The sequence below is a fragment of the Melozone crissalis genome, unplaced genomic scaffold, assembly GCF_028551555.1.
Source record: "Melozone crissalis strain CALT ecotype California unplaced genomic scaffold, PUWL_Pcris_2 ptg000016l_1, whole genome shotgun sequence".
Lineage (NCBI taxonomy): Eukaryota > Metazoa > Chordata > Aves > Passeriformes > Passerellidae > Melozone > Melozone crissalis.
In genome coordinates this window covers 32,706,512-32,721,798 of record NW_026535794.1, presented here as the reverse complement: position 1 = coordinate 32,721,798, position 15,287 = coordinate 32,706,512, and the positions used below count along the sequence as shown (strand labels likewise).

General features: G+C 45.8%; 2 protein-coding genes across 2 annotated transcripts; both read right to left on the bottom strand.

Moving 5' to 3' along the window:
* Window positions 1–1,064: 1,064 nt before the first annotated feature.
* LOC128935471 (nucleoporin NUP42-like) lies at window positions 1,065–7,848 on the bottom strand. The gene is made up of 7 exons (XM_054273859.1): window positions 7,740–7,848; window positions 6,172–6,427; window positions 5,424–5,518; window positions 5,031–5,107; window positions 3,095–3,181; window positions 1,890–1,974; window positions 1,065–1,754 (listed from the first exon to the last, which is right to left on the bottom strand). Exons 1-7 carry the CDS (start codon window positions 7,846–7,848, stop codon window positions 1,144–1,146), a joined length of 1,320 nt encoding a protein of 439 aa, XP_054129834.1. The 3' UTR covers window positions 1,065–1,143.
* A 3,364-nt stretch (window positions 7,849–11,212) lies between these two features.
* Window positions 11,213–14,933, bottom strand: LOC128935602 (nucleoporin NUP42-like). Its single transcript, XM_054274053.1, has 5 exons — window positions 14,882–14,933; window positions 14,154–14,683; window positions 13,365–13,451; window positions 12,162–12,246; window positions 11,213–12,026 (listed from the first exon to the last, which is right to left on the bottom strand). Exons 1-5 carry the CDS (start codon window positions 14,931–14,933, stop codon window positions 11,431–11,433), a joined length of 1,350 nt encoding a protein of 449 aa, XP_054130028.1. The 3' UTR covers window positions 11,213–11,430.
* Window positions 14,934–15,287: the final 354 nt, after the last annotated feature.

The window sequence follows — 15,287 nt, the reverse complement described above, 5'->3', positions numbered from 1 at the left end:
TTGGCAGCAATGGGCTGCTGAGATATGCAACTCCTGCAATTTCTGCTACACCTGCACTGAGCACACACTGAGGAACCTGGATCTCCATGGAGGCTGCAGTGTCTGCCCCCAGCCTGCCATTCCAGATGCTGTTCCAGTCATTCCCACTCTTTTAGCAAGCCAGTCTCTGATGGACCTGTGGTGGGACACACAACACAGGTGAAGTTTTATGTAGAAATGTTATCTACAAGTGTTAAAGAAACCACTGATTTAGTTATGTGTATCCTGAAGTAAACTTTTGCTTTTCTCTTAAAGATGAGGTCTGGCAATTATAGACTGCTAAAGGGAGGGCCTGGTCAAGAGCAAATGTTCTCGTTCCCTGAGTCCAGGATATCCTCTGGAACACTCCTGACTCCTGCTTTAGAGCATCTTGGCAACAAAACTGATCCCTTAACATCATGACTTCAGGAGAGGTAACATTAGTATATGCACCCATCAAGTGTTGAGAACCTGACAACAAAATGCCATCATTCAGCATCATTCCTTTCATCAGAAAGGCAGTTTTGCTACTACTCGCAAAGTTTCATCTAAGAGGCACCAAAATAACAACCCATAAGCTCCTTCTGCAGGATGAATGCTTTCAGGGCTGTACATGACATTCCTGCAGGCTTGGTGACCACAGGTGAAACTACTAGCAACAGCTGAATTGTGTCAGGTGGCACAGGAACTGGCTCCCAGGGGACAGAAAAGTGTAGTCTGGCACAGTTCACACGGGAGCCATCCCTCTCTCTCGACACACAGCCCTCCAACACTGCACAAACAATTCAAAGAGGTGTAAGAAAAGGCTGTCCAACAACAAGCACTGTAACTGCATCTGTCTTTCTAGGGTTCCATTTACAGTAGGCTGTGAATACTTGAATGAAGTACTGTTTCTTTTGACAGAACCTTTTTCTAAACAGTGTTTCCCCAGAATTTCACAGGACAACAAATAGAAAGAAATACTCCATTTTATTTTCAACCGTTCATTTCTCAGGTGTAAAAAGCCTGTCCCAAAATAACCAATAAACTATAAATTACAAAGTCCACAGGTTTATACTTGTAATTTTATTCCTGCAGGAGACTTGAGAAATGAAACAAACGTTAAAAGTGACATTTTATTTCATTTCAAAACATGTTACTTCTGAATAAACTTAAAAGGTCGAAAGCATTTAAAAGTTCTACTGGTGGTGGCTTCAGAGGAATCTTCCCAATTGTGAACTCCTTTGCTTCAAACTGCTGCCACTCTTCAGCTGACAGCTCGCTCTTGGGAGTGAATAACTTGTCTGAGGCAGGGCTGGCGTTGGTGGCTGCAGCAGACGCTGAGGTGACAGGATGTGCAGTGGCACTGCCGCCCTGCCCAAATAAAGCTCCGCTCGAGGGCGAGCCAGAAGGGGCTACGGTGGCACCAAAGGCTCCAAAGGCTGCTGCAGGGCTGCTTGCAGAGCTCCCAGCAGAAGCACTGCCAAAGCCTGAGAAGCCAGAAGTCCCAAAGGCACCGGCCGTGGCAGCTGCTTTAAAGGAGAAGGAGGCTGCGGATGCAGCGGCCGGGCTGCCAAAGCCGACGGACTGGGCTGTGCTGGGAGAGGATGCTGTCCCAAATGCAGGAGGATTTGCAGCAGCAGAAGAGCTCCCAGCAGCAGGGCTGCTCCCAGATGATGCTGGACTGATGAGGCTGGAGCTGGCTTTAAAGGAGAAATTGCTGGCACTGGTACTGCTGCTGCTGCTCACAGGAAAGCCTGCAAGCAAAGAATTGACAAAAAAATATTAGAATTGGTACCCTAGGGATACTGAACAACTGCTGAGTTTCAAAGATGCAGCAGCAAACTACAGAAAATGTGTAAATGTGTTGGCTCTTAGCACGAGGAACTTACTTGACAGCCCAAAGCCTGAGGTTTGCTGTCCTCCCATTCCAAAGGCAGGTGCTGCTTGAGTGACTGTGGCCTTGAAAGCAGAGAGCTGAAAAAATTCCAGAGACAGAGATATGAAAACTAGATTCCAAAACAGGGAATTCTCTCTCAGTAACTAGTTGAAATAGACCCAGAGCTGCCCAGTCCTACTGAAGCCAACTCCAACCAAGCTCAACAGTGATCACTCCTCACAACTGCCTGTTCTTGCAGAGCTCTAAGTGCTCTAAGGCCATACCTGCTCTTCTCTGTAAAACCCTCCAGAAATGCAAATCTCTAACAACTGATGGATTTTTGCCTGTCAGTCCATGACTTGATCCCTTCTGAGAGCTCTCATTCTCACCTCTTACCATTCCAGGTTGTGCTCTGTGACTGTATTTAGGGCACAGCTTTGACTCACTCCCTTCTCTGTCCTCAGCACATCTGTGTCTGTCACTGTCTCCTGTGGGAAAGCCCAAATCCTGCTTGTCCACCCTCAGCACTGAACAGACCAAGGGCTGGGATCACATCACCCAACCTTCCCTGCACTTCATGCAGCCTGCACTCAAAGAGAGCCACTTCCTCTGCCTCCCTGATTATTTCATGTGGGCTCCAACTCAGGCATTTGCTTCTGCAAACCCATCTCCATTCTCAAGTGTTTGTCACCTTCCCCGCACCAATGACTCTTTCTGTCTTCAAATGGCATCCAAAGGCTTCTCTCCCACCTATCCCTCAATTCTGACATTGGCAAAATGCTCCATTTATCCTAAGGTGTCTGGAGGGGAATTCTGGTCCAGTTTGCTGATCCTCTCTTGGAAGAGTCAACATCAGTACATGGGAAAAAGGTGTGGTGGGGATTGGCCTCTTCCTGGTCATGTACACAGCCAGATGCCAAACTGAAGCTCTGGTTGTTTTCATGGGGCTTGCAATGAGAGTATTCCAAAGCTGGGATCCAGCTGCTGCCTCACTACCATGGAACCATCCCTATGGACGTTTTTCCCCAGTTAACTGAAGGGTTTTATAATAGCACCTGGGATTCACTGATTTCAGGAGTCCTGAGAACATGGCCATGTGGCACATCACAATGCCCACATCTCAGAAATCTCTTTTTAGCCATAATAAACATCTGTGTAAATTACTTTATTAAAAATGACATCAGGCACAGAGACATGATGCCATTTGTGAATACTTACCAAAGATGCTTTTGTGGATGCATTTAAACCTTTCAACTGAAGTAGCCGATTTTTCCATTGTAATGCTAACGTTTGAACAGCATCTATCTGAAAAGGGGGAAATAAAAGCATGGTTTTATTATTTAAGACTTAAAAACAAAAGTGTCATCTGGCAACTGAAGGGAAAAAAGATATCTAGAATTAGAAAAGAAATTTCAGTAACCCAATAAGGTATTTTCTTTCCTGAAACTTCAACGTGAGGAGCTTTGTTTTTAACAGAGAATTCTTTTAAACTCTCTTCGTATTGTCCTTAAACCAACCCTTTTACTTTACATAGGAGTAACATTCAGACAAGTTCTGGGACTTTTCAAATCCAAGTTCTATTTTTTTTCTGAATTAGATGCTGGGGGGGGGGAAATGGCACAAAACAAGATATGTAAGTTTTATATACATGAGAACAGACTCTACAATCTGGCCTTTCCACTTATGCACTCACTCACTAGGCTGAAATCCTAAGATTTACCTTAGCTTCTTCCACATTTTTGGAAAAAACCCTACCTAATTTCAAACCACTGTAATTCAGAACAGTTCCATTGTATCATCCTAAAATAGTTACTTTTGATGAAATTACCTTCCCTAATTTAAATCAACCCCCTGAGTGTGATCTGTCAGATAACTACACAGAACAGTGCAGCAATAAATGGTATCTGTGTCTTGATAACTGTGATTTACTACTAAGCAAAAACCTAAAAAGTCTTCAAACAACCTTTCAGGAATTCCAAATGTGTACTTCCCACATTTACACTTAAGTTTAGCAACACAGCTAATTTGATGCCTGGCCTAATTGAATTTTCTCTAAAACCTAGACAAGTAAAACACCTAGTGTCACAAATGCCTGCAAAAATTGAGTGAGTAATCTTTTTGTAGACAAATTCCTTCATTTTTCAAAAGAGTCTTACAGCACAAACATCAATAATTCTTTTATGTCTAGTCACATGCTGGAAGATCATGTTGCTTGGTATCTGCTCCTGTACAACAAACTGGAAAATTCAGATTTTGACCCAGTGTAAGAACAGAAACACGGAAAAGACATGCTGTACTTAAACATCTTGTAAGAGAACTGTATCATGCAGTTATCATCTATACACTGAGAGTCAGAAAAACTTGCATTTAGTGCTTTGATGAGATCACTATTTATTTATTTATTTAAATAACCATAGAGAGCAGATTGTTTATTATATATTATTTATTATTATTTTAATTGAAATTTTAAAAAAATATGTGTCTCCTCTCTCTAAAAATGTGATTCTGGTAAATCTAAACCTATGAAGCAAGAATGGTGACAAGAGCAATTCCTTCTGTAACACAGAACCCAGAATAGGAAAGAGTGCAATGTAGTTTGAATTAATTTGAATTACTTGCATCTATCTAACAGCCTAATTTCTTTCCTGGCACAACAATAAACTGTTAGCTTCCTTGGTATTGACAGGACTACAAGGGAGGAATGATATGTACACACTGAGAGATGTTTTATATAAAACATATGCCTTACTTCCAAATGAGTATATACATACCTGTTTCTAGAAAATAAGTAGCTGCTATTTTCATCATTAATTGCCTGCAACAAAGGTATGTAAAAGAACAAGGCCAAGTTCTATTTAAAGCACCAAATAACCACCTATAACAATCAAACTGCCTAATAGTGTATAAGGCATTAAACTTCTGAGACAGGATTCAAGTTCAACTTCTACAAATAACACACAGGAGCAGGGACAAGATTCAGTCAAGGAGTGTCTATTTTTGCATTCACTTTGATGCACAGGAATTGAAAAATATTTTGGCATTCTGATAATTTCCTAGAGTTGGAGATAAATGAATCAAGAGTTGCCACCTGAAGAACAGCAACAAGTCCTGTCCAAAGAGAGTCCACACCAGCCAACATTTGATTAATACTTACATAATTCCCAACAATATTGTTTGCTCTGCTGTCATAATACTCCACACGCAGCTCTTCTGGTGAGACATCTGAAAAGCCTGCAAGGACAGGAAGAGTCAAAAACCTCCAAGAAAAGAGACTGATACCTCCAACTGCCCTCTACAGTATAAGGACATGGACCTTGATACATTGTCTCTCTTAAGAGAGTTATAGTCAGGGACAAAAAAAACATTCATTACAGAGTGTCAGAGGTGTGAACGTCCAAACTGAATTTTCCCTCCACTAATATTCCTTTCTGTTGTATGACAAGGCAAATCATCACCCAGCAAATGGTTGCTCAGAGGTACAACAATGTTGCAAGTCACAGAAACATCCTCAACAGCAGCAATACACAACACTGAAAACATTACCTACCTGAGACATTTGGCTTTTCTTTCATTGGTGAGTAACATGAAAATATCCATTGTCCAGAAGATTGCCAAATTTCCATGTCTTTCACTACACATTCACTAACAAAACAAAATCACAGATGAAGGTGAAATTGCATGGTCAAACCAAAAATGCTAGTAACAACCAATTCAAACAATTGGTTTGAATCCAAATTTAGAGTCAAAAACCTGCTACCATGAAAACCAATTGTTTTCTTAATGTAATCTCAGAAAAAGTAATGGAAAGTGTTTCCAAAGCCTTGCTTCTTTGGGAAATCACACTGCTGCTTCTCAGTACCTGCCTGCAGCTGCTGGTCACTTGTAGCTGACTGTAACATACACCTCTGTGAAACCAATAGTTTTGCTGTTGGCAGAAAGACTTGTTGTCTTAAGTGACAAAAAACAAAGTAAAAAAATTCATTTGTATAAGGGGCTTTGATTTCTTATTTTCAAGCACTGAAATCTCTTTCCTTCCTTATCCTCCTGATCACAACTTAAATACCACACCATCTTACTCACAGTTGACTGTCTGCCCAGCCCAAGTGCCAAACAAGGATCACTCCTCCCCATGCCAGCATCATTCCAGAGACCCAAATGAAGTGATGTTCTCTATGTTTCTTCCCATGTCCCAGCTTTCTCCCCACGATCCTGTCCTCTGCATTATCTCTAGGAAATCAGTGAGCTTTCAACCTGCTCGTTCTAAATGCTTCCAGTAAGACAGGACTGTAACTTACAGAAGTCTCTCCTCTTCATCTTTAGAGCCATCAGCAACACTCTGACTGCTGGCTAAGGCAGAGAACCTGTTCTGTGAAAAGTCTGCATTTCTGCTGCTGCCTCCTGACGATCCAAAGTCAGAGGAGCCAAAGAATCCTCTTCCGTGATCTCTGCTGCCAACCCACGTGTCAGACTTGAAGGAAGATGGCTGGATAACATTGCTGTATCTCTGGTTAGAGGCACCCCATCCTCCTCCTCCTCCTCTTCCACTAGTACCTGCCAATTAAAACAAACAAACAAAAAAGCAAACAAATTTTAATCATTAAGATATGAATCAACATCAACAAAAACTGTAAGTATAACTAGTCTTAAAGTGACAATAAAAAGTCTGAAATTAAAACATAGTTTTCTCCTAATAAGTTAACCTCATTATTAAGTCAGCTTAACTAGTGAGTTACCCAGGGGAGCTCTCAAGTCCTTCTTCTCAAACAGAACAGTTTGGGTTGGAAGGTGCCTTTAAAAGTCTAGTTCCATTGCCGCTGTGCCTTAATGAGAGAGACACCTTCAACTACATCACTGTGCCAACAACTCGTGGCACTAAAGACACTGGCTCAGTTTTGCTTAGGTTGTTTCATGAAGTAACTACCCCAGGAGAAAAAGACTGAATTGAATGCACTGTAAGTTTATGTTAGGGGCTCCTGCCTCTGTAGCTCCAGCAGGGGCTCTGCTCCAGCACAGGGAGCTCCTGAGTTTCATTTTGAGACCTTGGACACACCTCTGTGTGTTGTTACAGGCAAACCACGACCCTCCTTCCAGCAGGAATAAGGACAAGTACCTGCAGTGAGTTCCTGCCATGCCATCACTGCAGCCCCCAGCTCTCTGTCATGCCCCTTTCCTTCCCAAAGCTCCCACATACCCAGAGCAGATGGCAATGGAAACAGCCTTCACTGGGTACAGCTGCTGGAAACTTGCTCGCTGCTCATGAGAACAGAGTTTTCCAAGCTGTTTTCCCACTGCCTTGAGGCACATCCCGCAGCCACAGAATCACAAGATCAATTAAGTCGGAAAAGAGCTCTGAGACCATCGAGTTCAACTAAACATCACCTTGACCAAACGGACCTCTGACCAAACATCACCTTGTCAACCAGACCATGGCACAAGTGCCACATCCAGTCCTTCCTTAAGCACCTCCAGTGACAGTGACTGCACCACCTCCCTGGGCAGTCCATTCCAATGTTCGGTCACCCTTTCTCTGACTGCCCAACCAACCCTTCCGTGGTGCCGCTCACGGCTGTGTCTCCTGGTGGGCTGGGAGAAGGGACCGAGCTCCCCCTGCCCACAGCCTCCTGTCAGGCGCTTGTAGAAAGCGATAAGTCGCCCCCAAGTCTCCTTTTCTCCAGGCTAAACACCCTCGGCCGCTCCTGACAGGACCTGTGCTCCAGACCCTCCGTCAGAGCTCAGCTCGGCGAGTCCCGAGTCAGAGGCTGCTGCCGACACCCGCCAGGCCCGCTCTGCTCGGAGCGGCGCCCGGGGCGGGCAGCGCCGCGTCCCCCCGCCCTCCCGTCCCGGCGCGGAGCAGAGCGGGTACCGTGGGCCGGGGGCGGCCCGGGGCGGCCGGCGGCGCCGCGGGGGTGCTCGTTCCAGCAGCGCTCCCCGAAGCGGCAGTAGCCGCGCAGGAAGAACTGGCAGACGCCCATGGCCGCCCCGCCGTCGCGCGGCTCTGACGCGCCGGGCGGGCGCCGGGCGGGCCCGCGGGTGGGGCCGGGCCGGGCCCGGCCCCGGCCAGGGCCGGCGGGAGGCGGGAATAGGCCGGCACATACATCCTGTCAGAGCTGGGGATAGCGCTGTAATCAGCTGCTGGTAAAGCCAAATGCGGATTTGATTTGTGCTGTGCAAACCTGCAGGCACGGACACAGTAAAATAGCCGCCCCTCGGCTGTAACCGCCCCTGTCTCACATAAGCTCCATACAGCCTGCGCGGTAAAGCGCTTCTGTGCTGTATCACTGTATCTTTACGGGGAGACCGAGGTATGTACAGCCCATGGCTACAGAATCAGCAGGGTCGGAAGAGACCTTTAGGATCACCCAGTCCAACCACCAACCTATCCCTACCACTGCAATCCACTAAACCACATCACCCGGCAGGTCCAGGCACCGCTTAAACACCCCCAGGGATGGTGATGTTGTCTGCAAAAATTGGATTAATTACCCAGTAAGAAGCCAATAATTACACATTTGAAAGACTGTTTATTTCACAGTTGCACAAGCCCGGGTGCTAGATGGTACTCCACAAATCAAGCACACCAACTATCAAAACTTTTTCTATTTATACATTTTAGCAAAGAAAGGAATTAGCCTTCATTAGCTACAAGTTACACAGCTCTCTTACTAATTCGTATTCTATCTTCTATTGGTTAATTGTTCTCTCACTTCTCATGTCAATTAGTCCTCATGCTCAGTCTTTTTCTTCTTGTGGGCCCATGGGTTTCTTGGATTGGTGATCCATGAGCTGCTGGTCACAGATCCCCCTGCTGGAACTACCTTTTACCCAGTCACAGCTGGTTTCAGCACAGTTGCTGAGTTGTTTTTATTCTTTTCTTCCTTATCTTGAGGGTTCTGACAAATATTCTTGTGGCATGTAAATTCTGCATTCTTTGTGTCCATTATCAGTGGTAACTCCTTCTTCCCAAGCTTTGTCAACCTCACCCAGGGCTGAGATCACTGAAGCATGTCCAGCCCTGAACCCTAACAAGGCAATTCTACCTACAAATAATTTGTTTTTCTAACACATGAGCACATTTAGAGCTTGCCAGCTGCTATCTCTTTCAGGGATTAAATCTCCCTTCTTGTTGATTAGGTTTGAAAGTATATAAAGATCAGGCATTAAACAACATCCTTTCTTAGGAAAATCGTACCACATATTGCAACAGTGACTCCACCACCTCCCTGGGCAACCTATTCCAATGTCTGACCACCCTAACAGTGAAAAACTTTTTTCTAATATCTAACCTGAATCTCCCTGTCTTAGGCTAAGGCCATTTTCTGTAGTCCTCTCACTGTAGGTACAGCATAGCTCGGAGATGTTGAGCTGTTGCTGTCTGAAGTGTATAAAAGTGGCTGGCTGGCACACAGAGGCTGTGCTACATTTAGGGATTCACTGCCCATGTGCACAGCCATGTAACAAAGATCTCTGTGCATCAGCCACAGCATCACCAGCCAGGCAAGGGAGTGATTGTCCCGCTTGGCTCTGTGCTGGGGTGGCTTCATCTCAAATCCTGGGGGCAGTTTTGAGCACCTCAGGAGAAGAATGATATAAAGCTGGTAGAGAGCATCCAAAGGAGGGCAGTGAAGATCAAGAAGGGCCTTGAGGGGAAACTGTATGAGGACCAGCTGAGGGCACTTGGTTTGTTCAGCCTGGAGAAGATGAGATGAGTTGCAGTCTACAACTTCTCAGGCAGTAGAGGGGCAGGCACTGATCTCTTCTCACCACTGATCAGTGACAGGACCTGAGGGAATGGCCTGAAGTTGTGTCAGGGAAGGTTTAGGTGGGGTATTAGAAAAAGGTTCTTGACCTGGAGGCTGGTTGGGTGTTAAGAAAGCTCCCCAGGGAAATCATCACAGCACCAACCTGACAGGGCTCAGGTACATGGTGTGACTCTTGGGGATGGTCCTGTGCAAGGCCAGGAGTTGGACTCGATGATCCTTGTGGGTCACTTCCAAGTCAGGATATTCTATGAACTCTACTCTGCGTGCAAATCTGCTTCTTGCACCCAGTGGAATCCATATTTGGGAGTTCTGGGTGTCCAGGTGGGATAGCCAAAAGCCTTGACTAGACCATCTTGCTTCCTCTGGCAATGGAGAATTGGATGAGACAGAACTGCAGCATGTACTGACCAGCTGATCATGGACTCCATCAAATCCTCTCCAGTCTCAAGATGCAATGCTGCAGAGAGACTCAAGTAAGTGCAAAAAGGGGAATAGAATTCTTGGATCAGTAGGTACACCAGTGTTCCTCTTTCAAATGGTGTATATTTATCAGTGTAACTAGTCAGGGGGACTGGGGTTGTGTAACTACTGAAGGTCTGGACCTAAGGGTAAAGGAATTGCATAACATGAATGTTAATAAATTAAATGATGGGAACATGCCAATCCCCATTTCTTCCCCATAGCATCTAGGATGCATCCCCAAAAGCTGGAATGTGTTTAGGGGAGATCCAGTGACTGAAGATAAAATGAAGAAATATTGTCATCACGAGTGGCCACTTTATAAATTGGAGTATGGGGAAAATGTGTCATTGCAAATTAATATTATTTTACAGTGGATGTTGGAAAAGGGGATGAGGTTTTATGTGCAAATGTTACTTCCCTTCATTCCACACCCCTAAAACAGCAGGGTGGAGATGGATAAAGAGGATACAGCTCAAAATATAGAGCACAGACAAGCAGTGGGGTCAGAGCATCAGCCATTTTTTTTCTGGACATGTTCCTTGTTCCTTGTACTACTTTTGATTTTTTGAATTGGAAATGATCTGTTGGTTCATAATGAGAGAATCCTGAAGGAATGTATCAGCTTTTGGAAACTATCATGCTGACTCATAGCCCTAATTGGTGGGATATGTAGGCTATATTGAACCCCTTTTTAATGTGGATGAGAAGAGAATGGTATTAGACAAGGCAAAAGGATAGGCAGGGCTTTTGGGCTCTGAAATGGCCCCTCCTTCTGACCTGAATCCATGTGCCATTTGTGGACAGGAAGGGTCAACTTAAAGATGTAAACATTAGAATGCTGGAGGATTTTGATAATTAGTGAAGGGGACTGAAGGAAATTATTGAGGCATCCCTCACAGATCATCTAGTATCAGTAAAGTTGGGGAATAAAACAACAGATTATAGACAGACAGCAAAGGCACACATTCAGTAATAGCTATCAGTAAGGGCTCACCAAAAAATTTACAATATCAATTGTTGGGGCAATGGGGAAAAAAGCTTTTGTGGCCAGTCCTACATCCCAGGGACTGTATATTTGGAGATAATATATTGATACAAGAGGAGGTTTTAAATATCTCACTGAAACATTCTTTCTTTTGACACCATGTTTTTCATATAGCCTTTGTACCGAATTTCACAGGACAGCATATAGAAGGAAATGTTCTATTTTAGTTTCAACAGTTCATCTTTCAGATGTAAGAAGTCCATCCCAATACAAGGTTCAAAGGTTTATACTTGTGCATTTGTTTCTGCAGAAGAGAACTGAGAAAGGAAATAAAAATTAACAACATTTCAAAATAAACTTAAAAGGTCGAAAGCATTTAAAAGTTCTACTGGTGGTGGCTTCAGAGGAATCTTCCCAATTGTGAACTCCTTTGCTTCAAACTGCTGCCACTCTTCAGCTGACAGTTCGCTCTTGGGAGTGAATAACTTGTCTGAGGCAGGGCTGGCGTTGGTGGCTGCAGCAGACGCTGAGGTGACAGGATGTGCAGTGGCACTGCCGCCCTGCCCAAATAAAGCTCCGCTCGAGGGCGAGCCAGAAGGGGCTACGGTGGCACCAAAGGCTCCAAAGGCTGCTGCAGGGCTGCTTGCAGAGCTCCCAGCAGAAGCACTGCCAAAGCCTGAGAAGCCAGAAGTCCCAAAGGCACCGGCCGTGGCAGCTGCTTTAAAGGAGAAGGAGGCTGCGGATGCAGCGGCCGGGCTGCCAAAGCCGACGGACTGGGCTGTGCTGGGAGAGGATGCTGTCCCAAATGCAGGAGGATTTGCAGCAGCAGAAGAGCTCCCAGCAGCAGGGCTGCTCCCAGATGATGCTGGACTGATGAGGCTGGAGCTGGCTTTAAAGGAGAAATTGCTGGCACTGGTACTGCTGCTGCTGCTCACAGGAAAGCCTGCAAGCAAAGAATTGACAAAAAAATATTAGAATTGGTACCCTAGGGATACTGAACAACTGCTGAGTTTCAAAGATGCAGCAGCAAACTACAGAAAATGTGTAAATGTTTTGGCTCTTAGCACGAGGAACTTACTTGACAGCCCAAAGGCTGAGGTTTGCTGTCCTCCCATTCCAAAGGCAGGTGCTGCTTGAGTGACTGTGGCCTTGAAAGCAGAGAGCTGAAAAAATTCCAGAGACAGAGACATGAAAACTAGATTCCAAAACAGGGAATTCTCTCTCAGTAACTAGTTGAAACAGACCCAGAGCTGCCCAGTCCTACTGAAGCCAACTCCAACCAAGCTCAACAGTGATCACTCCTCACAACTGCCTGTTCTTGCAGAGCTCTAAGTGCTCTAAGGCCATACCTGCTCTTCTCTGTAAAACCCTCCAGAAATGCAAATCTGTAACAACTGATCGATTTTTGCCTGTCAGTCCATGACTTGATCCCCTCTGGGAGCTCTCATTCTCACCTCTTACCATTCCAGGTTGTGCTCTGTGACTGTATTTAGGGCACAGCTTTGACTCACTCCCTTCTCTGCCCTCAGCACATCTGTGTCTGTCACTGTCTCCTGTGGGAAAGCCCAAATCCTGCTTGTCCACCCTCAGCACTGAACAGACCAAGGGCTGGCATCACATCACCCAACCTTCCCTGCACTTCATGCAGCCTGCACTCAAAGAGAGCCACTTCCTCTGCCTCTCTGATTATTTCACGTGGGCTCCAACTCAGGCATTTGCTTCTGCAAACCCATCTCCATTCTCAAGTGTTTGTCACCTTCCCCGCACCAATGACTCTTTCTGTCTTCAAATGGCATCCAAAGGCTTCTCTCCCACCTATCCCTCAATTCTGACATTGGCCAAATGCTCCATTTATCCTAAGGTGTCTGGAGGGGAATTCTGGTCCAGTTTGCTGATCCTCTCTTGGAAGAGTCAACATCAGTACATGGGAAAAAGGTGTGGTGGGGATTGGCCTCTTCCTGGTCATGTACACAGCCAGATGCCAAACTGAAGCTCAGGTTGTTTTCATGGGGCTTGCAATGAGAGTATTCCAAAGCCGGGATCCAGCTGCTGCCTTGCTACCATGGAACCATCCCTATGGACGTTTTTCCCCAGTTAACTGAAGGGTTTTATAATAGCACCTGGGATTCACTGATTTCTGGAGTCCTGAGAATATGCCCAGGTTGCACATCACAATTGCCACATCTCAGAAATCTCTTTTTAGCCATAATAAACAGCTGTATAAATTATTTCATTAAAAATGACATCAAGCACAGATACTTTGCCATTTGTGAACACCTACCAATGCTGCTTTGGCTACCGCATTTAAAGCTTTCAACTGTATCAGCCAATTTTCCCACTGTTCTGCTAACAGTTCAACAGCATCTATCTGAAAAGAGAGAGAAATAAAGTGCATATTTTTATTACTGGGGAAGGCTTTAAAAAAATAAAAAAAAAACAAATGTGGTCTGTCAACAAAAATATTTAGAATCAGAAAAGAAACTTCACTAATCCAACAGAGGAATCTTGCTTTCCTTCCCTTTCAAGGGGAAAAGATGATTTTTTTTGTTATTAATACAGGATTCATTTAAATACTCTTACTGTTGCCTTTATATCAAATTTTTATATCTTTACATAAAAAGCAATATCAGATTGGACATTCTGAGCCAGAGATCTCAGACAAAAAGATGATGGTATGGTAGACCATATGGACCAGCTGCTATTTTGGCATTCTCCTTGATGCACAGGAATTGAAGGATATTTTGGCATTCTGATCATCTCCTAGAGTTGGGAGATAAGTCAAGAGTTGCCACCTGAAGATTGGTAACAAGTCTTATCCCAAAGACTGTCCCCATAAGTCATCATTTTTAAACTGCTTACACATTTCTCAATTATAGTTTGCTGTCATAGTACTCCAGGTGCAGTTCTTCTGAAAGAAGACATCTGAAAAGCCTGCATGGACAGGAAAGATCAAAAACTTCCAAGAAAACAGATTAATACTTCTAACCACCCTCCATAGTTACAAAGACGGGGCTCGGTACGTCGTCTTGTCCTGAAACAGTTACAGTGGGAGACACGAAGGATTCATTACAGAACTCCGGAGGCGTAAACGCCCCAGATGAATTGGCAAACGCCGTCTCTTCGAGCACGAATAAAGACAGGCAAGCGCTGCCTTCGGCTCTCCGTTTAGTGCCTCGCCTTCCGAAGCTGCCCCACACCGAAGGCGGCGAGAATGGGAACAGCACGCAGCTGCTGCAGCCGCTCCCGGCAGCAGAAATGCCCGGGCTGCTTTCCCACGGCCCCGTGGCCCCTCCCGCAGTCCTTCAGGCAGCGCACAATCCTGGGAGTGCCGAAGCAGAGGCTGCCCCGACAGCCGCAGCCGAGACCCGCCCGGCCCGCTCTGCCCCGGGGCTCCCGCCGGCAGCGGCCGCACGGGGCGGGCACCGGGGCAGGAGCGGGAGCCGCCCGCGTCCCGCCGCGCTCGGGCACGGAGCGCCGGGGGTGCGGGGCCCGCGGAGCGGGGATGCCGCTCCCGGCACAGGGCCCGAGCCCCGCAGAGCCGAAGGAGGAGCGCGCCCGCCCCGCGCTGCCGCCGCCCCGCGCTGCCGGGACTATTCACCCCTAGCGACAACGGGGGCCGCGAGTTTAAAAGCGGATGCAAAACAGATAAAAGAGCCTGTCCAGTCCAAAAAGCACACAGTTCCCTTCAGAATTCCAGTAGTGCGGAATCAAGGAGCGGAGACACCAGCAACACGTATCGTGGCCAGGAGAAGTGAAAAGGCAAGGGTAAACAAAAAAAGTCGCACGCCCTTCACTTACTGCTGAATAAAGAAGGGAGCTGCAGGAACCACAATGGAGGCCGTGAGTGCATCTAGTCCTGTCTGTACAGGCAGAGTTGTCAGGATGAGGAAGGAAATGAGGATCAAGTCTACTAAGAAGTACTGACTTGGAAAAACCAGGATTTACTTAGGAGAAGCTGGAGCAACTTCAGAACTAAAACAGAATAAAAATCCACAGCACAAGCGAAGTAGAGGCAAGCAAGCACCAAATTTTGAAGTTAACTCACTAGTCTCATAGAACCAGACCTGAAAAAATCAGCAAGTTAGAAGAGAGGTGACAAAACTATGATGCATCTATGAATAAACTAGCACAGGAGCAGGACAGATGTCATTTGTATAGTTTTCCAGAACTGGGAAGAAGCACACAATGTCGATGACACCCAAAG

Bases quoted from the DNA above. Each gene is read 5' to 3' on its own strand.
- LOC128935471 (XM_054273859.1), bottom strand. From the start codon at position 7,848: ATGGGCGTCTGCCAGTTCTTCCTGCGCGGCTACTGCCGCTTCGGGGAG. The intron at 5,519-6,171 runs GTAAGTTACAGT...TTGTTTTGTTAG, and splicing joins GATGAAGAGGAGAGACTTCT to TGAATGTGTAGTGAAAGACA. The intron at 1,975-3,094 runs GTAAGTATTCAC...GAATTTTTTCAG, and splicing joins CATCCACAAAAGCATCTTTG to CTCTCTGCTTTCAAGGCCAC.
- LOC128935602 (XM_054274053.1), bottom strand. From the start codon at position 14,933: ATGCACTCACGGCCTCCATTGTGGTTCCTGCAGCTCCCTTCTTTATTC. The intron at 13,452-14,153 runs GTAATGAATCCT...CTCTCTTTTCAG, and splicing joins GTTTACGCCTCCGGAGTTCT to ATAGATGCTGTTGAACTGTT. The intron at 12,247-13,364 runs GTAGGTGTTCAC...GAATTTTTTCAG, and splicing joins CGGTAGCCAAAGCAGCATTG to CTCTCTGCTTTCAAGGCCAC.